Source organism: Berghia stephanieae, chromosome 14, assembly GCF_034508935.2.
Source record: "Berghia stephanieae isolate SIO BIC M18660-M18661 chromosome 14, UCSD_Bste_1.3, whole genome shotgun sequence".
Classification (NCBI taxonomy): Eukaryota; Metazoa; Mollusca; class Gastropoda; order Nudibranchia; family Aeolidiidae; genus Berghia; species Berghia stephanieae.
Window position 1 is genome coordinate 15,617,032 of NC_088373.1, and position 23,689 is coordinate 15,640,720.

The following is a 23,689-nucleotide window of genomic DNA, read 5'->3' on the forward strand; positions in this document are numbered from 1 at the left end:
GAACCAAGATGGCCGCCGTTGCCGGGCGGCGTGACATCAGACTACTGAATCCAATTCTTTTAATTTTAAGAATGTTTAGAATGAACCTCGTCTTCAAAACTCACATAACCCTAACAATATGCACAATAATCAGTTCACTATCATGGTCAATATAAAATATTCTGTAGATTATTCATAGTACATGGGAGTAATAGCAAGTAAGAAATAATAATAAATAGAAATATATTAGATCTTTATGATCCTTTTCCAACATTTAAATTATTATACATAAATATAGGTAAATATTAAAAAAAGAAAAGAACACAGACACTAGTAAACAAGCTCTCCGTAATGTTTATCCAGTATGACTATTTTAAATATCAAACAAGTCATTTTGAAAAGACATATTAATATTATATTTTTGAGTAAAACTGAACCACATTTCTCTCTAAACAGACTCTGCTTTCTTAGCTTGGTCTAAAGTTTCTTGCATGGAACCAAATTACAGAAAGCAAGTCGTGTTGCTAATTTTTATTTTAAAAAATAAAACAAAAAAAACTTGAGCTTTTATATAGAGCAATATCCACTTAATGTACTCAAAGCGCTTTACAAGGGGTCCCTGACCAACAGCAACATGTAACACGTAGAACGAGACATGACGCTGGCGATATTACAGTTGTTTTTTTTTTGCGACAGAGACAATGCTGTTAACGCCCAGGTATTCATTTTACACCCGAGTACGGTGAGAGAATGTGAGTAAAGAGCCTTTTCCAAGGACATAACTATGCGCCGAGCGAGGCTCGAACCCAGGACCTTCCGATCCGAAAGCGAGTGTCATACCACTTGACCACATAGCCGCACCATATTGACGCATTTAGCTGTGGAAGCTTTTCTCTCATTAGTATATTTATATCTTAATTTAAAGAATAATATACGCACGATTAACCTCGTAACTGCCGTGCTCTGTAAAAACACGTATGTAATTATAAGTTTGGCCATAAAACACCAGAAGACACATATGCAAAACTTTGGCCAGAATACTCGTCCTTCATATATAGATCACGAGGCCCCGCCCAGAATTGAGAGTTTTTGCCAAGATGAGGGACAATTAAGTCGTTCGATGTTTGAAGAGAAGGACGAGTTTTCTGGCCAAAGGTTTGTTTCAGTGCCTTCCAGAGTACGGGAAACTACTTTTTTAAAGGAAATGATCACATGGTATTATTATTAGCAGTTGAATGAAATCAATGTTATTATCAATAAATTGAGAATATACTATTGATTCTTTTAAATTACCAATAATCTCAAGCGATACTAAGCTGCTAGAAGCTGTGGACTGTAAAAAGTAATAAACAAAAATTGATAGGACAGTTTCAAAACAAAACTAAATACCAAACACGGAACGTTTCGGGGGATCATAACCCTTCTTCAGCCAACAACAACAACAAAAAACCCAATGAAAACATAAATTGCATTACTAAAAAAAAATACTGATGTTCAATCTGTTTAATGTTTTTTGTTCTTAGCTGATGAAGGGTTTTGAGTCCGAAACGTTCCGTGCTTGGTATTTTGTTCTTTTTTTGAAGCTGTTGTATTAACTTCTGTTTAATATTTTTTACAAAAATCTCTAGGGAGGTCGAGCAATAATAGGATAGAGGATATATAAAGATATATATACATATATATATATATTATATATGTGTATATATATATATATATAAATATATATATATATATTTGGGTGTGAGTGAGAGAGAGAGAGAGAGAGAGAGAGAGAGAGAGAGAGAGAGAGGATAAATAGGAGTTAAATATATGTTCAATGTTATAGTTATCATATAACGTTATAACAAGTGTTGCAATGGACAATATTTTGCATCATATTTTTAGATTTCCATTACAACAATAAGCACATAAGGAATGGGGTTATGGGACCTGCAAATACGTGCACGTCGCCGAAGGTACATAAACTGACTCAAAGACACTGGGGAAAAGAATCTGTTGTATTTTATTATATTTTACGAATCGCTGAATATTGTAAAACTATAGGAGGAGGCAAACTTTCAACACCTGTAAAATCACGTCCGTCTTGTTAGAAAATGATTGTTCACCACTTTCTATCAGTCTTCTGGGCACCTTAGAAAGACACCGAGCCTTTATAAAGAGAAATATCGACCAAACGAGCTAAAAGCTTTACAACGGGTCCCTTTCCAACAGCAACCCATTTTACATTGATGACGAGACATGACGCCTGTTTTTCTTTTTCTTCTATTTTTCTTCGTTGCTTTGTCTGACACCTTTCAAACAAAACAAAACATAGTATTTTAAAAATTGAGCTTTTATAAAGAGAAATATCCACTAAACGTGCTCAAAGCGCTTTACAAGGGTTCCCTGGTCAACAGCAACATTTAACATGTAGGACGAGACATAACGCCTGTTAGGCAATATTACAAATTTTCGGACAAAGACAATGCTGTAAACGGCCAGGTACTCATTTTACACCTGAGTACGGTGAGAGAATGTGAATAAAGAGCCTTTTCCAAGGACTCAACTATGCGCGAGGCTCGAACCCAGGACCTTCCGATCCGAAAGCGATTGTCATACCACTAGATCACATAGCCAGCACTCTTGTTCAGATCTTTATCTTGCTACCTAAGGCCTTGTAAGACAAATCAAAAGACGTTGGCTTTTTAGGTTCTTATAGAATTGTGAAACAACGCTTTCTTTTTAATATATCATACTTTGGCGATGGGTTGGCCACACCCTGCGGAAAGAGTCCTGCAATACAACCAAGCAGGCTCTCGAATGGAACCCACAGGGCAAGAGGAAAAGGGGTCGTCCAAAACAGACGTGGAGGAGAAGCCTTCACCAAGATTTGAGTGTCTTACTTGGAGTGAGGCAAAGGTCTTTGCCAAGGACAGAAGAAGATGGAAGATTGCTGTTAAGGCCCTATGCTCGGCTTGGAGCCGAGAGGCATAAGTCAAGTAAGTCATACTTTGAAACTAGAGCAAAGGTAATCGGGAAAGACCATCCAACTCTCTATTTCAAATGTAATTGAAGAGTGGTTTTCCAAAACTCCTGAAAACTGTTTTTCCCATTTCAAGATTTTGAGGATTATTTCCCCTAAAATTTGTCATTAGGTCTATTATTTTATCATATTTAAACTTCAAATTCACATAAATCTAAAAAAAATCATATGTCAATTGATACTTACAATAAAGTTTACGAAAAAAAATAAAGTTTATCTTAGCAGATAGAAAATCTCAAAACGTAGAGAAATCGACTTTACGAGTTTTGGAAAACCAGCCTTCAATTGGAGTGACAAGAAAAAAATATTTGTATCTACAGTCATTTAGATTAAGCAGCCGGATTTCGAATTAGAACAAAACTCTTGTATAATACAAATAAGATATTCCTTATAACAGAAACAAATAAAGTATCCTGATTGATATAATACATTGTTGTTCTTAAAACCATAACGTTTTCCAAAAAATGGTCTATCTAAAACATTTCAATTTCTCCAAGTGGTGCAGCGTTCACACATCGATTAGAATTCAAGAAAACTGTTTTGAAACCAATAGGATTACACAGTAGCTGTCCATCAATATGTATTTAGTACTTATTTACAAGTCCGATAAACCATAATTGTTATGGTCCAATTATATTTTTGTGGTGGAAAATGAGTATCTATGGTTTCTTTGGGAAAAAAAAGAAAAGAACAAAAAAAAAAAATAAAAATAAAATAAACCATCCCATTTAGCACTCTTGACTCTTATAAAAATTTAAAAAACAATCAAGACTTGAATTTTTTTTTTTACAGCGGAACAGTTCATTTATATTAATTATAGGAATGTATCATGAAAATTGGATATTTATATCAATTGATGACAATTAGTAATTTTCAATTGAAAAGCATATCTTGTATTTACTACTCAATATTTAGACATTACTAAGTTCACTAACAAATAGATATGTGTCAATCAATGTATGACATAATCAGTCGGAAGGTGAAAATTTTAGATTTGCATTTCTTTTTATTTTTATTATCTTCTGAAGAATCTGCTCCCCGGAGTATTTAAATCTTTATTTGAAATATATCGGGTGACTTTTCATGAAGTTATTGTCAGATGTATGGGAAAGGTATCCAGCAACGTTTCACAAATTTCATACTTTTTCAACTTGACTAACTGTAAAATATATTTCAAAGTGAAATTAAGCTTTGATATTTCCCGAAGATGTACAAAAAGGGTTGATTTAATCCTTGATGACAACAACTCAATTTGGATAAAAATTGACCTTCTAACTAAACTTGGCATTATCTCAGTTCAAACCTTTTCACCATCCGACTGATTATGTCATTCACTGTAACATATGTCCAACTCTGGCCTCTGTAACAAGATGTATTATCTTCTAATTCAATTGACTTACATTTCAATCATCTCCTTAACAGTGTTTCTCCAAACTCGGAAAAAAAAATAATAAAAGTCATTTTTCATATACAAAGTGTTTCATTTTTAAAAATAGTCTATAGTTATTAAGAATTCAAAAAGTCATGTTTTTTGTGTGACAAGTTTATTCTCCATCATCGCAAAATAAAAGGCAATTTTTTTTCATATACAAAGTGTTTCATTTTTTAAATATGTTTTTTAAAAAAGTTATTAAGAGTTCAAAAAGTGATGGGTTTGTTTTTTTTTGGTGACAAGTTTATTCTCCATCATTGGACAAAAATGGAAAAACAAACCCGTAAAATTGCGTTGGGCTATCAGACCTGTAAATGATATGTGCACACGGGTAGCAGCGGATGATTTAACTCTCTCCTTACTAGCTATTTTTAGAATGTCCTCCTAAAATTCATACCCGCCCTGCACAAAAATAGACTTTTCTTACTCAAACCACAGCAGAAACCAGTGGGAGAGGAAATAGGAAGACGATGGAGGTGGATTGGACACGCGCTTAGAAAGAATGACTTCACTATAAAAAAAGAAAGTATTGGACTGGAACCATCAGGAAAGAAGATCAAGGGGAAGGCCACGAGGACCATGGAGAAGAATTAAAGAAGCTGATATACAGAGAAGTGGTAAGACATGGAATGAGATTTTTAAAAAGTTAGTCCGGGATAGAGAAGGATAGAAACTGTCTGTCTGTGGCCTATACCCTGACCCAGAGTGAAAAAGGCAATGATGATGATGATGACTCAAACAAAGAAGTAACAATTGAGTGTTTAGTATTTATAGCGGTAATCAAAGCAGTTCTTTAATTTTTGTGATGTCAAAAAAAAAAAAAAAATCAGAGTGAGAAAATTGTCAGTTACATCGTAACGAATGCAACGATTTTCCTATGAGTGGTAAGGAGAGAGTTAATATTCTTCTCCATCTCCCTCGCACAACTCATCACAGGTGTCCACGCCAACCTCCTCGTAATCTTTCTCCAGAGCTGCCAAGTCTTCTCGGGCCTCGGCGAATTCTCCTTCCTCCATACCCTCTCCGACATACCTGCGTGAAAACAAAGGGGGGGGGGGATAGGTTATGGTTGTGGGTTTGATCGTAGCCATCGTTATGTTATAGCCTGACACTAACAAAAAAAATGACGTCAAAAGACCAGTATTTGGCCACAAAAGAAAACAAATGGTGAGTTGTATTCAATAGTTCAAACAATGGAATAATTAGTTTCCTTGAGCTCTACTAACGACAACTCACTTGACGCTACTCAAACCTAAAAAATGACGTCAAACTGCCAGTCCTAGAGGGTTCTAGTGTCAGGCTATAGATAGTTCGAAGATGACGTCACTCATGTCTTTGTTATTGTTTTTTGCCATCCGCGTTTATGGGTAATGCTCACTGAACTGTATTAACATGACTATAAACGTTCATGGATACACACTGTTTTGTGTGTTGGTCCGTTATACTTCCGGATGGCAATGTTATGAGCTTCTTAGCCAAGCGCATACTATCTATAGTATGTTAACGATGGCTACGGTTTGATCGTAGCAATAGTTAACTTATAGATAATAATAATAATAATAAATGGCATTTATATAGAGCTTTACCCCGTTGTCACAGGCTCTAAGCGCTTTACAGTGATATAAAACAAAACATATTACAGTGAGACAAGTGTGAAGGAAACGTGATACGAATTCAATTTAACAACAACAAAATATGAAAATAATATTGCAACATTATGACGTAAAAAGATAAAACTTTAAGCGAGATATGAACGTTGTCAACAAATCCGAGCATCTCACGTGTGACGGGAGAGAGTTCCAAAAATGGGGGGCCGAAAATTGAAAAGAGAGTTCACTATTTTACACAATGGCTTAGGTTTGACAAGGATTGATTGGTCATTGCTTGACCTCAAGCTTCTATTGGGGACATATATGTTTAGAAGGTCTTTAATATAGGAGGGACTGTTCGTGCTCAGGGATTTGTAGACAACAGTACAAATCTTATAGGCAACTCTTTTTTCAACAGGAAGCCAAAGTAACTCACGGAGAAGAATAGTTGCTGACGGGTATTTTTTGTTATTGCGTACAATGAGCCTGGCTGTGTTATTTTGAGCAACCTGAAGTTTGCTAATTTTGTCTTTAGCTAAATTCGCCCAAAGGGAGTTACAATAGTCCAATTTAGATAAAACCAGGGAATTAATTAAAGGTTCTGTTATATGCTTCGGTATTAAATTACAAATTTTGTTTATTTTTTTCATTTCTATGTACATAGATTGTATGGTGTTATTCACGTGGCTTGTCATGGAAAGATCTTTATCAATAATGACGCCAAAGTTTTTTGCGTTATTTGAAAACTCTATTGTGCTATTTCCGAGAGTAATAGGTGATTTATTTGCCTGTTTAAGGATACTCGGCCTTCCACACATTAAAATCTCAGTTTTACTATCATTTAATTTTAACTTATTGTGGTACATCCAAGATTTAATCTCATTAAAACAGCTCGTAATTCGTTGTATTAAGAACTGTAAATTACTAAGGGGTGCTGAATCATATATTTTCGTATCATCTGCATAAAAATGATAACTCAGATTGAATCTGGAAATCACACTAGAAAGGGGCTGCATATATACAGTGAAAAGGACAGGGCCAAGAACAGAGCCTTGTGGCACTCCAAAATTTAGTAAAACTTGTTCTGACTGAACACCATTCACCACGACAGTCTGCCATCGATCCTGTAAATATGATGTAAACCATTTAAAGGCAATTCCTTTTATGCCGAACGTATTTTCTAGTCTTCTTAACAAAATGGCATGGTCAATGGTGTCAAAGGCAGCTGAAAGAATTAAAAGGCATAATACATTGATATTGTTAGCATCAGCATTACATAACAAGTCATTAAAGATTTTAAGAAGCGCCGTTTCAGTACTGTGTTGATGTTTGTCGGCTGACTGAAAGGGTTGTTCCAAACTATTGTTCTTAAGATGAGATGTTAATTGTGTAAGAACTACCTTCTCTAAAAGTTTTGACAAAAAAGGTAAATTTGATACAGGACGATAATTGTTTAATATATTGTGGTCCAGTGATGGTTTCTTCAGAAGTGGTTTGACGAGGGCACTTTTAAAGCACGATGGAACTTCGCCAGTCAGTATGGATGTATTTATGATTGATGTAATGGATGGTAATAATGTATCGATGGAGCTGGTCAAAAGCTGTGCTGGTAGGGGATCAAGGTCGCAGGATTTAATGGGGGCTTTTTTTATCAACTCGTTTATGAAACTAGGAGAAACTGGTTGGAACTTGTCTAAAGGGGTACCACAGAATGTATTTGTATCTATAAATGGTTCATGCCGATCTAGTTCTGAACGAATGTTATGGATTTTGTCTTTTAAAAAGTTGACAAATGTGTTTGGCTAGTCTCTTTGATTGGTTGTAGATGGTAATGAAGTGCATCTTTCACGTCCAAGTAGATCATTGCAGATGTTAAATAATTGTTTACAAGATTTAAAAGTTTCGAATTTTGAAAGAAAATACGTGGTCTTTGCCTTTTTTATTGTTGTCTTCCAGGTAGATCGAAGTTGACGTCACTCATGTCTTTCCGGTCGGGTTAATACAGTTTAGTGAGAATAACTCATAAACGCGGAGGGCAAAAATCAACAACAAAGACCTGAGTGACGTCAAATTCGAACTATCAAAAGCGTGAAACTGACAATGGAAGTTGATTTCTACCTTTCGTACGATAGTTTACCGCAAAGCACTTTCCAACAGATGTAACATGCCCAGCTATACCATGACTGCAAATTGAACAGTACCTCGCGTAATAGAGAACAAATTCCACTTCCTGTGAGGACTCACTTTTAAAATAAATTCTCATCAAGTTGAAATCGAAGGGAAGTAACCCTGAACACGGTCTTTCCAACAATTTAAACTTTTCCTCGATTATTTCCCCTTAAACTGAGAACGAATACAATTGGATTCAATAGTCTGATGTCACGTCGCCCATCAACAGCGGTCATCGTGGTTCTAAACTAAAGAAAATCGGTACTTTTTATTCTTCATGCTGGCTAGAACTTTTCATATGTCTTGTGATCAGAATGTGTAAAAGTAAAAGTCAAAACATGATAAGATTTATAATGTTTTTTTCCTCTCGATACGCTTTTATGGTCGTCGGAGAAATATTTCATAAGGGCGTCCGCCATTGTTCCGATAGTTTAAAGCCAGTTACTAAGTTACCATGCGTCATTACGACTGTTGAAGCGTATTGATATCATTCGTCTTGTCTTTCGGGTTTCACTCATCGTGTTTTGTTGATACAGGGAAAACCCGAAACACCCAAAATATCTGTTTTCGTTTATTAAATTGAAGGCTCCATTTCAATTCCATTTGTTAGTTATTTTTAGAACATGAAGCAGCAGGATGTTCATTGTGTAATTTAGCAATATAAATATTTTCTATATTCTTTTCTTTAAGTACACACGGCTTACATTTCACAATTGTGATCATTCTAACATGAAATAGACTCTCAGGCTTCTTGACCACTCCAATATAATACCAATTTGAGACGATGAGTCACACACAAACACACACACACACACACACACACAATCACACGTGCACACATATATAATGCGAGTGGTCAAGAAGCCTGAGAGTCTATTTCATGTTAGACTGATCACAATTGTGAAATGTAAGCCGTGTGTAGTTAAAGAAAAGAATATAGAAAATATTCATATTGCTAAATGACACAATGAACTTCTTGCTGCTTCAAGTTCGAAAAATAACTAACAAATGGAATTGAAATGGAGGATTCATTTTAATAAACGAAAACAGCTATTTTGGGTGTTTCGGGTTTTCCCTGTATCAACAAAACACGATGAGTGAAACCCGAAAGACAAGACGAATGATATCAATACGCTTCAACAGTCGTAATGACGCATGGTAACTTAGTAACTGGCGATAAACTATCGGAACAATGTGGTCTAGTGGTATGACACTCGCTTTTGAATGGGAAGGTCCTGGGTTCGAACATTGCTTGGCGCATAGTTGAGTTCTTGTAAAAGGGTCTTTACTCACATTCTCTCACCGTACTCAGGTAACATCGCCTTGCAGGCTTCATGTCTCGTTCTAGATGTTACATGTTGCTGTTGGTCAGAGATTTTATATTCGAGGAGTATATCTGCTCTTTCTATATACATGTTGCTATCTGTTTCCATTAGTCACGGTTTTGGGCTAGAGTTTTGAGGCTGTTAAGACCTTGTTATTATTTAAATTCCCTAGACACCATTGATAGGTTGTCCAACCACCATCTGATAATCACAATCTCATTTCATTCAGATAATCTTTTCAGTTTTTAGGATACTTCAGCACCAGTAAAAAGGAAGGTGATAGGAGAAAAGTTGTAAATCTGAAGTTAAAAGAAACAAATGGGGCTGGTTCAAATAGGGAACAGAAGATTCCACGAAAAATCCATCAATGAGCCATTCTGACATAACCTTAAAAGTCCCATATTGGCCCAAATCCAGGATACGTTAAAAAATTATTACAAAGTGAAGTGTAATAAAAACGAATCACTTTATTAGTAGGTACATAACAGAAATGCTCAATTTTTAAAACATTATTTTTTGTTATGACTTCAATAAGGAGGGCACTGCAGTTTTTCTTAGTTCGTCAGGGATTATTTCGGCATCATCTGATTTCTAGAAATTTCTGATATATCTCTCAAGATTGTCTGTTCAGGATAGTTATTATTGATGTTGGTGGTCTCCCTGCATATTTGTTGCCGTGAAGGAAATATTCTGTCATTGCAGTTTGGGCTGGGATGTCATCACCTCGTTGTAAGATGTGACCAAATAGCTTCTACCGCTGTTCTGGTATGAGGTGAGATATTGCCAAGCTTGGTTAGAAGTCAAATTTTATCCAAAATGAGTTCTTCTCGTAAATCATTAAATCAACCCACGTTGCATATCTTCGGGAAAAATCAAAATTTAATTTCACTTCTAAATAATTTTTTACAGCTAGTCAAGTTGAAAAAGTGTGAAATTTGAGAAAAGTTGCTGGATGCATTTCCCATACGTCTGACCATAACTTCACGAAGAATCACCCGATTTACTTCAAATAAAGATTAAAATGCTCTGGAAAGTATATTCTTTCAGAAAATCCAAATCCAAAATTTTCACCTTCCGACTGACTATGGCATGCACTGAAAAATATAAAAAAGACTCACCAGTGGACAAAGGCTCTCTTGGCATACATAAGATCAAACTTGTGGTCAAGTCTAGCCCAGGCCTCAGCAATAGCCGTTGTGTTACTCAACATGCACACAGCACGCTGTACCTTAGCCAGATCTCCTCCAGGGACGACAGTTGGTGGCTGGTAGTTGATGCCAACCTGGACATAGACATAAGAACCAAGAAAAAAAAGAAGTAAAAATTGAGTTTTTATATAGCGCAATATCCACTAAACGTGTTCAAAGCGTTTTACAAAGGGTCCCTGGCCTACAGCAACACTTAACATGTAGGACGTGACATGACGCCTGTTCGGCAATAGTACATCTTTTTTGGGGACAGAGACAACGCTGTTGACCGCAGGGACTAATTTTACACCTGAGTACGGTGATAGAATGTGAGTAAAGAGCCTTATCCAAGGACTCAACTATGAGCCGAGTGAGGCTCAAACCCAGGACCTTTCCATCCGAAAGCGAGTGTTATACAAAGAAAATGTAATATACGGAGTCGAGATTGTTTCTAAATCACAAAGAGTTGATATTCAACTTCCAGAAAGATAATGACACGATCAATATCCTTTTACCCTCTCCTTACCAACTATAGGGAATGAGATTAGCGGAACAGTAGCGTCCCTTGATTGGACATCACCCATAGTCTGTGACGTCACCGGCGAAAAAGTTATTAGAGAGAGAACGTCATGTTGGTTGTGCGCATGCGTCTCTCGTCCTCGCGGAAGCTAATCTCATTCCCTATAGGAAAATCCTCACATTCGTTACGATACAACCAACATTTTTCTTATTCAAATATCTTTTGTACATCATACAATTTTAGGAAAATGAAGAGTGTGTTGTAGAGCATGTTTTGCTAAAGAAAGAATGTATGGAACTTATTGCTATTGTGTTTGAGTGCTAAAAATATATTTTTGTTGTTATTGGGTGTGAATTTTTGGGGAAAGTCCTGAGAATGGCTGGTAAGGAGAGTGTTAATAATATATCTTATTATGAACAATACATAATTTGTGTCCGACGTCTCAAAACGGTATTACACCGGGATTAATTAAGTGATGGAATTTGAATTTACAGCGACTTATATGAAACTTCTGTTAAATTCTGTCTGTTATGGAGGAGAATACATATTATTTCTTCTATTGCATACAACTATATAAATATAAAGTCTTTAAAGTTTTAGCAGGTGTACGGACGAGAAAGTGTTGGAGAAGGTGAGAAAGGGAAGAATATTGATCGATAACATCAGAAAGAGGCAGTTACGGTTTCTGGGACATGTGTGGAGAAGAGACGGAAAAGAAAAGTTGGTAACGTCTGGGAGGATCGAAGGAAAGAGAGCTAGAGGAAGATAAAGAATGACTTATCTAAATGACACAAGAATGGCCAAATGTGACTTTAAAAGTAACACAGATTTAATGCGCACCGCAGAGGATCGTGATTCGTGGAGACAGTTGACCGGCAACGTGCTCAAGAGCGCAAGCCAAGAAGGATGATGATGATGATTTATATCCCGATACAAAACTTCGTTATTCTCATTAATATTATTATTGGATTGGTGGATATTTGTATTACGATAGAAAGACACATCACTTGTACTTACTCAAGTATTTCACCAAAGATGCAACATTCATTTTTCCGGCCAATTCATAAGGAGAATTGAATGGGACTTAATTGAACTCATCGTTCTTTATAAATAAGCTCACCTTAAATCCAGTTGGACACCAGTCAACAAATTGGATGCTCCTCTTTGTTTTGATGCTAGCAATGGCATCGTTAACATCCTTAGGGACAAGATCACCGCGGAAAAGCAGACAGCACGCCATGTATTTCCCGTGACGTGGATCACATTTCACCATCTGATTGGCTGGTTCAAAACAGGAGTTGGTGATTTCTGCTACTGACAGTTGCTCGTGGAAAGCTTTCTCTGCAGAGATGACAGGAGCGTAGGTGGCCAGAGGGAAATGGATACGTGGGTAGGGGACCAGGTTGGTTTGGAATTCTGTCAGATCTACGTTCAGGGCTCCGTCAAACCTGTATAATTGAAAGAAGAAACATGAAAAAAATTATGTTAAAATCAGACGACTGATAACTGAACACTCCTGATAACATTTTTGTTAGCCAATGCTTACTAGTTGGTTAGCAAATATTATTATCTTAACTCCAACTTTAGCATTTAGCGCTATAAAGGAACACTTTATCATTATTATTATTATTATTATTATTATTATTATTATTATTATTATTATTATTATTATTATTATTATTACTATTATTATTATTATTATTATTGTTATTATTATTATTATCATTATTATTATTATTATTATTATTATTATTATTATTATTATTATTATTATTATTATTATTATTATTATTATTATTGTTATTATTATTATTATTATTATTATTATTATTATTATTATTATTATTATTATTATTATTATTAATATTATTATTTACTTCATACCGTAGGGATGCCGTGATGGAGGAGACGATCTGACCAATCAAACGGTTCAGATTCGTGTAAGTAGGTCGTTCAATGTCAAGGTTACGTCTACAGATGTCGTAGATAGCCTCGTTGTCGACCATGAAGGCACAGTCGGAATGTTCCAGAGTGGTGTGGGTTGTCAGGATGGAGTTGTAAGGTTCTACAACAGCAGTGGACACCTGAATCAAAAATAATTTTAGGTAATTTTCACACAGAACCAACAAATATATATATATATATATATATATATATATATATATATATATATATATATATATATATATACTCGTATATATATATATATATATATATATATATATATATATATATATATATATATATATATATATATATATATATATAAACAGTTTCTTCCCAAGAACTATCAAGGAATGGAACACTCTCCCACCAAGAAACCCAAGTTATTACCAACAACAACAAATTTGGTCAACTATTAAACATTTATCTTTCAACTACATTTGTTTTTCAATTCAATAACACAATAACGGAGAAAGTCATCACATAATTGTATGAAATCTGCAGTGATGGGGAATCCCCCTTTTGCAGATAATGACCTTGAACTTGAACGTGAACTTTAATTTATTCGGTGATGAATTTTGATGATAGCCAAAAAGTTAATAGAATACAAGATAAATCATACGCAATTCGAACTCAATTTAAGAATGTTCATAGGAATACGTGCGGCTATGTGGTCTAGTGGTATGACACTCACTTTCGGATCGGAAGGTCCTGGGTTCGAGCCTCGCTCGGCGCATAGTTGAGTCCTTGGAGAAGGCTCTTTACTCACATTCTCTCACCGTACTCAGGTGTAAAATGAGTACCTGGCCGATAACAGCGTTGTCTATGTCCGAAAAAATAGTAATATGGCCTAACAGGCGGCATGTACCGTCCTACGTGTTAAGTGTTGCTGATGGCGAAGGGCCACTTGTAAAGCGCTTTGAGCACGTTTAGTGGATATCGCGATATATAAAAGCTCAACTATTATTTATTATTATAATTTCAAAGTGATAATACAACATGGAAGTGAGCCACAATTGATATGATCCGACGTGCACTTATTTGCAGGTCTGATAACACAATTCTTTATCGGCTCATCATTGTTGTAATGAATATCTAAAGAACGACGCAAAATTTGTCCATTACAACAATGTTAAACTAGGCCCATAAGTCGGTTCGAATGTCGGACCTGCATATATGTACACGTCGATATGAGAGTATCTTGAAATTTTGTACAATGCTAAAACTTTACAAAATAAAAACAATTTTATGAAATGATATTCTAGCTGTACAACTAAGTGTGGTGAAACCTGGTTATTAATAATCTGATATTAAAGTACAGACACAAGACTGATGTTTATAAACAAAAACAAAATATAAACATTAAAAAAACTAAATACTAAATAAAATAGTCCTGAAACTACCAGTCAAATTTAGGAAAATATACGCACAACAAAAAAACTTTGATAACACAGTTAGTTGAAAGAGATGAAGAACTAAAATTTACAGAGAATGGCACAAAGATTACGGGATCAAGTCTAACTTTAATAATCTAAAAAATCTTAGCAAATTAGTTTATAAAATACAACGGGGTAGGCTGTATATTGCCGTACTTTGGAAACATACATATTTGAAATTTGGCCAATATGATGATTATTTTCTCCGATTCATATTTGAAAAGCGAGTTTATTGACCAGTGAAGTTCCTGGATTGAGGGATTTTGCCAAAACGAGGGTCATTTTATACGATTGATCTTTAAAGGACATGTTTTTTGACAAGTGAAGTTGCCAAGTGTAGATAAAAGGTCAATTTTTATCCAAAATGAGTTCTTGTCATACATGGTTAAATCAACCCTTTTTGTACTTCTTCGGGAAATATCAAAGCTTAATTTTACGTCTTAATATTTTTTACAACTAGTCAAGTTAAGAATGTATGAAATTTGAGAATAGTTCCTGGATACCTTTCCCATACATCTGACCATAACTTCTTGAAAAATCACCCGATTTACTTCAAATAAAGATTAAAATGCTCTGGTGAGCATATTCTTTCAGAAGATGAAGAAAGAAATGCAAATCCAAAATTGTCACCTACCGACTGATTATCTATGTCAATCACTGACATATTTGAAAGACAAGGTTTCTGACCTAAATTTAAATACTCGGTTGTTCTTCGTTTAACCCTCTCCTTACCAACTATAGATAGTTCGAAGATGACGTCACTCAGGTCTTTGTTATTGTTTTGTGCCATCCGCGTTTATGAGTAATGCTCACTGAACTGTATTAACCTGACTATAAACGTTGATGAATACAGACAGTTTTGTGTGTTGGTCCGTTATACTTCCGGATGGCAATGTTATGAGCTTCTTTGCCAAGCGCATACTATCTATAGGAAAATCGTCACATTTGTTACGATACAACCAACCTTTTTTTTTTAAATTCAAAGTTCTCTTGTACATAATAAAATTTAAAGAAAATGAACAGTGTGTTGTAGAGCATGTTTTGCTAACGAAATTATTTATCGACAAGAACTAACTGCTAATGTGTTTGAGTGATAAAGAATCAATTTTTGTGTTAGTTGGTTGTGAAGTTTTGGGGAAAATCCTGAAAATGGCTGGTAGAAGGAGAGAGTTAAAGAGTACGGCAACTTAGTGAGGCCTGTATTCGGACCAACCTGTGGAGCTGGGTAGATGGCAAACTCTAGCTTAGACTTCTTCCCGTAGTCAACGGACAGACGCTCCAGCAGCAGGGACGTGAAACCAGATCCAGTCCCACCTCCAAAGGAGTGGAAGACCAGGAATCCTTGAAGTCCGGTGCACTGGTCACTCAGTTTCCTGATACGGTCAAGTACGTTTTCAATGGCTTCCTTGCCGATCGTGTAGTGTCCACGGGCATAGTTGTTAGCGGCGTCTTCTTTGCCGGTGATGAGCTGTTCTGGGTGGAACAGATGCCGGTACGTTCCGGTACGGACTTCATCTGATTATACACAACGTTAAAGAGTTTAAGAGCAATGTTGTTGTTTATTTAATTTTTATTTGCATGCTACAGTAAAAATAAGAAGGGGGGGGGGCGGCAGTCCCGATAGCTCATTTGGTAGAGCACTCGTTTCACACGCAAACGGACCAAGATCGATCCCGGGTGCAGTCGATATTTTTTTTTCTGACATCCCTCCTTTGTCCTCCCAGCGGTGAATGAGTAAATGAATATGTTAGATTTGGCGGAAAGTACTTAACGATAGACTAGCGTCCTATCCAAATGGATAGCGAGAAATTGCTATTGTACGTTTCACGTTATAAAAACCGGACCCCATGGGCCTTCTGGCTCTGAAGGACAGTAGAAAGGAAAAGAGAAGAAAGAAAAAAATGTTAAAGATTGTTAAGCTTCAATAAGTAATAATATAAGTCAATCAATTGTAGACGTTTTAAGTTTTACCTTCATCAAATAATATTATTGAACATGTAGTTTGTATCTGGATGAACCGACGTTTACATTAACGCAGGTCTGATATCCGAACTCATAAACATGGATGGTAAAAAACAATAATAAAGACCAGAGTGATGTCAACTACATACCATCTATATCTTCATAAGTTACATAAAAATAATTTTTTGAAATAACAATAAAAACTATTGTACGTTTTTAAAAAAGGTGTGTATTTATTTATTGTATGCATCTTAAACGACGTGCACTTAATTTCAGTTCTGATAACCCAATTTCGTATTGGCTCGTTGTTGTAATGGAAATCTCCAAAAATGGCGCACACGCAAAGTATTGTCCATTCATCATCATCCATCGAATCACGATCCTCTGCTGTGCGCATGAAACCTGTGTTGCTTTTAAAATCACATTTGGCCATTCTTAGGTTATTTAAATAAGGCATTCTTTGTCCATTACAACAATGTTAAACTAGGCCCATAAGTGGGTTCGGATGTCAGACCTGAATTATGTACACGTTGTTCTTAACAGTTCGTTTTAAGATGCAACCAAAGAGTGTGTAGGGTAACGTAGTTACCAAGAGCTCTCACTTGTCTTAACCGCAATGCTATTGTCGCGTGCCAGGCGAGACAGCGAGGTGGGTGTGCTCCGCGTGTATCATGCGCGCTAGGCTTACTGATACAATGAAGAAAATACGAGTAGAAGACGGAAGATGCTTGGCTTCACCAAAAGCGGGAAGTGAGAGCTCTTGGTAACATAACAATCGTTACCTACACGCTCTTTGATGCAACTCAAATATCTTCGTCTTCGTCATCTCGTGTTCAATGTTAGTGTTTATGTGATACGAGCGAGGGTTCACATCACACCGTAAATCGCGTACCATTGTGAAGAATAATATAGGTATTAAAATTATCGAGATCCTCTATGGTGTAATGGTAGCACGTCTGACCGGTAATCAGTAGGTTGAGGTTCCATCCTGGATCGAGGTTAACTGATTTCTAGAGATGTTTGTTCTTTTTCTTGTTATTTTTCTTTCTTGCTCAGATCTTTAATTAAGAGTTCGTCTATAGATAGTTCGAAGATGACGTCACTCAGGTTTGTGCTATTGCTTTTTGCCATCCGCGTTTATGTGTAATTCTCACTAAACTGTATTAACCTGACTATAAACGTTCAAGGTTACACTTTGTTTTGTGTGTTGGTCCGTTATATTTCCGGATGGCAATGTTGTGAGTTTCTTAGCCAATCGCATTCTATCTATGATATAGATAGTATGCAGATGACGTCACTCAGGCCTTTGTTATTGTTTTTGCCATCCGCGTTTGTGAGTTGTTCTCACTAAACTGTATTAACCATAAAAGTTCATGGTTACACAGAGTTTGTGTGTTGGTCCGTTATACTTCCGGATGGCAATGTTGTGAACTCCTTGGCCAAGCGCATTATATCTATACCACCTATAGATAGAATGCGTTTGGCCGAGGAGTTCACAACATTGCCATCCGGAAGTATAACGGACCAACACACAAACTCTGTGTAACCATGAACTTTTATAGTCTTGTTAATACAGTTTAGTGAGAACAACTCACAAACGCGGATGGCAAAAACAATAACAACGGCCTGAGTGACGTCATCTGCATAGTATCTATAATGCGCTTAGCTAAGAAGCTCATAACATTGCCATCCGGAAGTATATATAATGGACCATTACACAAAACTGTGTGTAAACATAAACGTTTATAGTCAGGTTAATCCGGTTTAGTGAGAATTCCTCATAAACGCGGATGGCAAAAAACAATAACAAAGACCCGAGTGACGTCAACTTCGAACTATCTATAGATAGTATGCGCGAGGCTTAGAAGCTCACACCGTTACCGTCCAGAAATATAACGGACTAACACACACAACTCTGTGTAACCACGACTTTTATACTCTGGATAATAAAGTTAAATGAGAATTACTCATTGAACGCGGATGGCAAAAAAAAAAAAAAAAAAAAAAAAAAAAAAAAACATTAACAAAGACCCGAGTGACCTCAACATCATTCTATCTATAGATAGTATGCAGATGACGTCACTCAGGCCTTTGTTATCGTTTTTGCCATCCGCGTTTGTGAGTTGTTCTCACTAAACTGTATTAACCAGACTATAAAAGTTCATGGTTACACAGAGTTTGTGTGTTCGTCCGTTATACTTCCGGATGGCAATGTTGTGAACTCCTTGACCAAGCGCATTCTATCTATACGTAAATGGCACAATGACACACATAATATTATGTGTCAGTGTCAATATAAACATTTTTATGCAAAGAGAATGATCAGTACAATGCCTTCATGAGATGAAACACACGTAGAACACACACGAAAATAGATAAAGGTGTAGTATTATAATTAGAACACACCATTTATTATATAATTGCAATGAGTAATAGAAGTGTGTAACGTGTGGAATGTAATCAGAAATTTATGACTTGACAAAGTGTGTATGAAGCAGTGGGAGACAAGGGGAGGTTCTCAAGGGAAACGCGTACCCATGTAAAGAATATAGATAGTATGCGTTTGACAAAGAAGCTCACAACATAGCCATCCGGAAATATAACGGACCAACACACAAATCTGTTGAACCACAAACTTTTATATTCTGGATAATACAGTTAACTGAGAATTACTCATAAAGGCGGATGGCAAAAAACGGCAACAAAGACGAGAGTGACGTCATCTATAAGCATTAAATCGTCCAAACCATGTGGTGTAATGGTAGCTAAGGTAGCAAGTCTGGATGGTAATCAGGACTGACTGGTAACCTCAGGTTCGATCCCAATAATTCGAGGCATGCAGATTATTTGGAGATTTTTTTTCTAAAATTGGGTAGAGGTCCCTAGTATAACGCTTTAAGCACGGATAGTCGATAATGCGCTATATAAATGCTTAAATATGCGCTAGTATTATTACCCACCTACAACGGTTGGTTCCAAATCAATAAACATGGCGCGTGGAACGTGCTTTCCAGATCCAGTCTCGCTGAAGAAAGTGCTGAAGGAGTCATCACTACCATGTCCCTGGGTTTTGTCCTGAGGCATCTGTCCATCTGGTTGGATTCCATGCTCCAGGCAGTATAACTCCCAACAGGCATTGCCCATCTGGACACCGGCCTGACCAATGTGGATTGAAATACACTCACGCTGGAAAAAAAAAATACATGATTTCTTTTATATGTGTCCAAGAGGCATTTGTCCATCTGGTTGGATTCTATGCTCCAGGCAGTATAACTCCCAACAGTCATTGCCCATTTGGACACCGGTGACCAGTGTGGTTGGAAATACGCTCACGATGGAAAATAAAATGATGTCCTTTGTATGTGTCGAATAGCTCAGATGGCAAATAATCCGCTTCACACTCAAACAAAAGATGACCCTTCGCCTCCAAATGGTATTAAGTGGGGATGGTTAAGATGTTGAAAATTGAATTTATAGCCAGATCTATTAGACTTGTGTTGAGTTTGTATGTTTTATTGAGGAGAATGGATACCATATTTTAGGATGCTAATGGCAACAATTTATATTTTTGACAAGTTTAACATTTATTAATTCGGTTTTTAAGCATCTGGTTCGTTCCTACACAATACCGTTTTGAGACGGTACCGATCCCAGAGATGCAGTGCAGATTTTTTTTCTGACTTCCATTCCCACTCTCTGCTCTTTTATAAGTATTTGGGTAGCTGAGTCTGTAAGATCTGGCGGATTGTACTTTGTAATGGATTAGCAGCCTTACAACTATTGATACTGTCCGTTTAACGATGTAGAAACCGGGATAAACTCAAATTCTATGGACTTATTTCTCTGAACGACCGCTTTGTGTAAAATGTAATCATGTAAATTGTCTTAAATTTTGAGTGAACTTATAAGGCCCCATCCAGACGTACCTACAGACTTCTCGTTCACTGTCCGACGAGCATAGATTAGACGCGGTGGACATAATAGTGAAAATGGAAAGGCTTCGTATGGGACTTACTTACTTACTTATCCGAACCAGCGACCACCTGAGCTCTAGCCCTTCGGTCTTGTGCCATGACGTAGAAGTTAGATGTCTTTTGTAGTTGTTCCAGGTGACTATAAAGTGTGTTACTGATGCTTGGATTTGGTGGGAGGAATGTGCATCTTCGTATGGGAACAAAACAGACATGGACGTTTCGGGTACAAACCCTTCGTCAGCACAACAATACACAAATAAACGTGGAAAACAAATAAAATATAATGAAAAATAACTTGTATTGTTTGTACTCAATGGTGGTTGCAACGTTCCATTTTCACTCTTTTGTCAGTATTTTGCGATCACCGGCTTCAGGCAGCCCTTACCGTTCTCTACTTTGGATATTATAATATAATTATGTCGACGAGAGAAATTTCCTTCAGACGTACAGTTCATGGGATTCAATAGTCGATGCCACGTCCGCCCAGCAAGGAGCAGCTTGGTTCTTCACAAAGAAAATCGGTATTTTTCATTCATCATGTTGGCTAGAACTTTGTAACAGGTCATGTGATCAGAATGTATAAAAGTCAAAACATGATCAGATTAATAATGTTTTTCTCCTCTGGATACACTTTTATACTCGCCGAAGAAGTATTTCAGAAAGGCGTCCGCCATTGATCCGATAGTTTGTAACCAGTTCTTAAAGTTACCATGCGTCATTACGAGGGAAGTGACGTCACTGAGTGTTAAATCTATTGATGCTATGCACTTAAGTAATTTACTCCTACCATTTCGACAACCGGATATAATATAAGTAGTAGTAGTAGTAGTAGTCGTGAAAGTTGTGGTTTTGAAGGGACATCAGATTGTACGTAGAAGGATAAATATTATAACTCAAATATGGAAAGTAAGGATCAAAGAGTGTATCCTTCTCTATGGCATGCCACTCTGATATTTGTAAGCACAAATGATATTTTAAACAATGGAATTAACGAATAATAACTAATTAAGCTGTAACTAAAGCCAATTAGCTAATAACAAAGGGGAGCAACTCGTCCCTATCGTAACTTGATGCATAACTCCATAACAGTAGTAATAGTAGTAGCCGTAGTAGTAGTAATAGTAGTAGTAGTAGTAGTAGTAGTAGTAGTAGTAGTAGTAGTAGTAGTAGTAGTAGTAGTAGTAGCAGTAGTAGTATTAGTTGTTGTTGTAGTTGTTATAGTAGCAGCAGCAGCAGTAGTAGTAGTAGTAGTAGTAGTAGTAGTAGTAGTAGTAGCAGCAGCAGTAGTAGTAGTAGTAGTAGTAGTAGTAGTAGTAGTAGTAGTAGTAGTAGCAGCAGCAGCAGCAGTAGTAGTAGTAGTAGTAGTAGTAGTAGTAGTAGTAGTAGTAGTGGTGGTGGTGGTGGTGGCGGTGGTGGTGGTGGTGGCGGTGGTGGTGGTGGTGGTGGTGGCGGTGGCGGTGGTGGTGGTGGTGGTGGTGAAAGAAGAAGTGGGAGAAGTCAATAATTTTCAAACAAATATAATTTATTATAAATAAACTTACCATTGTTGTCGGATTGGATTTCTTGATCGCAGAATAATATTATTTAAAAACTTGCTTGAAAAAGTATCTGATCTCTTCCCTCGCGTGGCAACCTGAAGCGTTGACGTCGAGAAAATGCAGAATGAACAGACTGACGGAGGCCAATGCCTATTTATCTACAATGTTGCAATTGGGGGGAAACCCCCCCCCCACCCCCCCATCCGGCCCATCCGGCCCATCCGGCCACCTCTGTCAATCCAATAATCACCTCTTCATCTCTGTTAGTCACGCTTGATTTATCTTGTCAACAAGATAGTGCATGATGTAGCGGCGTTGGCGGTGTTCTCTCATGCAATGCTTTGATGTTTGATGACGAGGGTAAACATCATCTGCTGAACAAGAATACTGCTTATCAATTGTGACCCATCTTCTCAAAACGGCATTATGTCTGGATGAACCAGATGCTAAAAAAGCCGATATGAATGCTAAACTGGTCAATGATATGAATTAATAGTATCGGTACCCTGAAATATGATATTCATTCTCCTTATTAAAACATACAAACTCAACCTAAGTCTGGTATTTCTGGCTATATGTTCAATTTTTAGCATCTTGATAATTTCGACATAATACCGTTTTGAGGCGAGGGGTCACATTTGTGACTCGTCGCGTCGGTTCGTTGATGTCAGAATAAACTAGATAGAGACAAATTGAGTTTTGTGTCAACATAGTAATTAATGATTAATGAGTGCGGATATGTGGTCTTCTGTGGTATGACACTCGCTTTCGGATCGGAAGGTCCTGGGTTCGAGCCTCGTAGTGGAGTCCTTGGAAAAGGCTCTTTACGTACTTTCTCTCACCGTCCTCGGGTACAAAATAAATACCTGACCGTTAACAGCGTTGTCTCTGTCTGAAAAAAAAAATATAATTTTCGCCTAACAGGCGTCATGTCCCGTCCTACATGTTAAATGATGCTGTTGGCCAGGGTCCCCTTGTAAAGCACTTTTATCACACTTAGTGGATATTGCGCTATAGAAAAACGGTGTCTATGTCCGAAATAAATAGAATATCGCCCAACATGCTTCATGTTTCGTTCTACATGCTGCGTGCTGCTGTATGTCAGGGCTTCTATTTAACGCGCGTTGAGCACGTTTAGTGGATAGGGGCGGTTTGGGTCTAATTATTAGGAAAATCCTTCGAAAAATTGATTTTGAGATTTTGGTGGAAATTGATATTTTATTACCCTAGAAATAATATAATTGAAGTCCAAATTCTCAAAGTAGACTATAAAGGCACGAAAACACAGTCGAAAATGGTACAGATAGTAAGAAAAGTGTGAAAAACGGGAAGCTATTTTGATATTTTCTCAAAATGTCATATTTCTAAGGGTATGGGATACTGTGTCAAACGTTTCTCTGAATCTATTCAATGAAATTGTCTGAAAATTTCCACAGTTATCACAGAGATAATGTATTGTATCACCATAGAGAGAATTTTTTGATAAGATATGTGAATTTTGAATTATAATCCTAATTCTGAATTTTTAACATCAATTTTTTCATAACATTTTGATTCTCAACTTTGTAATGTTTTAATAAAAATTCCATAAGCTAAAGCCGTAAAATCTCTC

General features: G+C 36.7%; 1 protein-coding gene across 1 annotated transcript; it reads right to left on the minus strand.

The window, feature by feature from the left end:
* Nucleotides 1–217: 217 nt before the first annotated feature.
* LOC144959889 (tubulin alpha chain) lies at nt 218–22,346 on the minus strand. Its single transcript, XM_078892705.1, has 7 exons — nt 22,081–22,346; nt 19,526–19,751; nt 15,817–16,118; nt 13,108–13,307; nt 12,344–12,671; nt 10,635–10,798; nt 218–5,465 (listed from the first exon to the last, which is right to left on the minus strand). The coding sequence occupies exons 1-7, from the start codon at nt 22,081–22,083 to the stop codon at nt 5,330–5,332; spliced, it is 1,359 nt and encodes a 452-aa protein (XP_078748831.1). The 5' UTR covers nt 22,084–22,346; the 3' UTR covers nt 218–5,329.
* Nucleotides 22,347–23,689: the final 1,343 nt, after the last annotated feature.

What these genes read in the sequence shown, in the direction of transcription:
- LOC144959889 (XM_078892705.1), bottom strand. An exon ending in TTTGGAACCAACCGTTGTAG is followed by an intron (nt 16,119 to 19,525) that starts GTGGGTAATAAT and finishes GTGTATAATCAG; the next exon opens with ATGAAGTCCGTACCGGAACG. An exon ending in AAGAGAGCCTTTGTCCACTG is followed by an intron (nt 5,466 to 10,634) that starts GTGAGTCTTTTT and finishes GTTTTCACGCAG; the next exon opens with GTATGTCGGAGAGGGTATGG.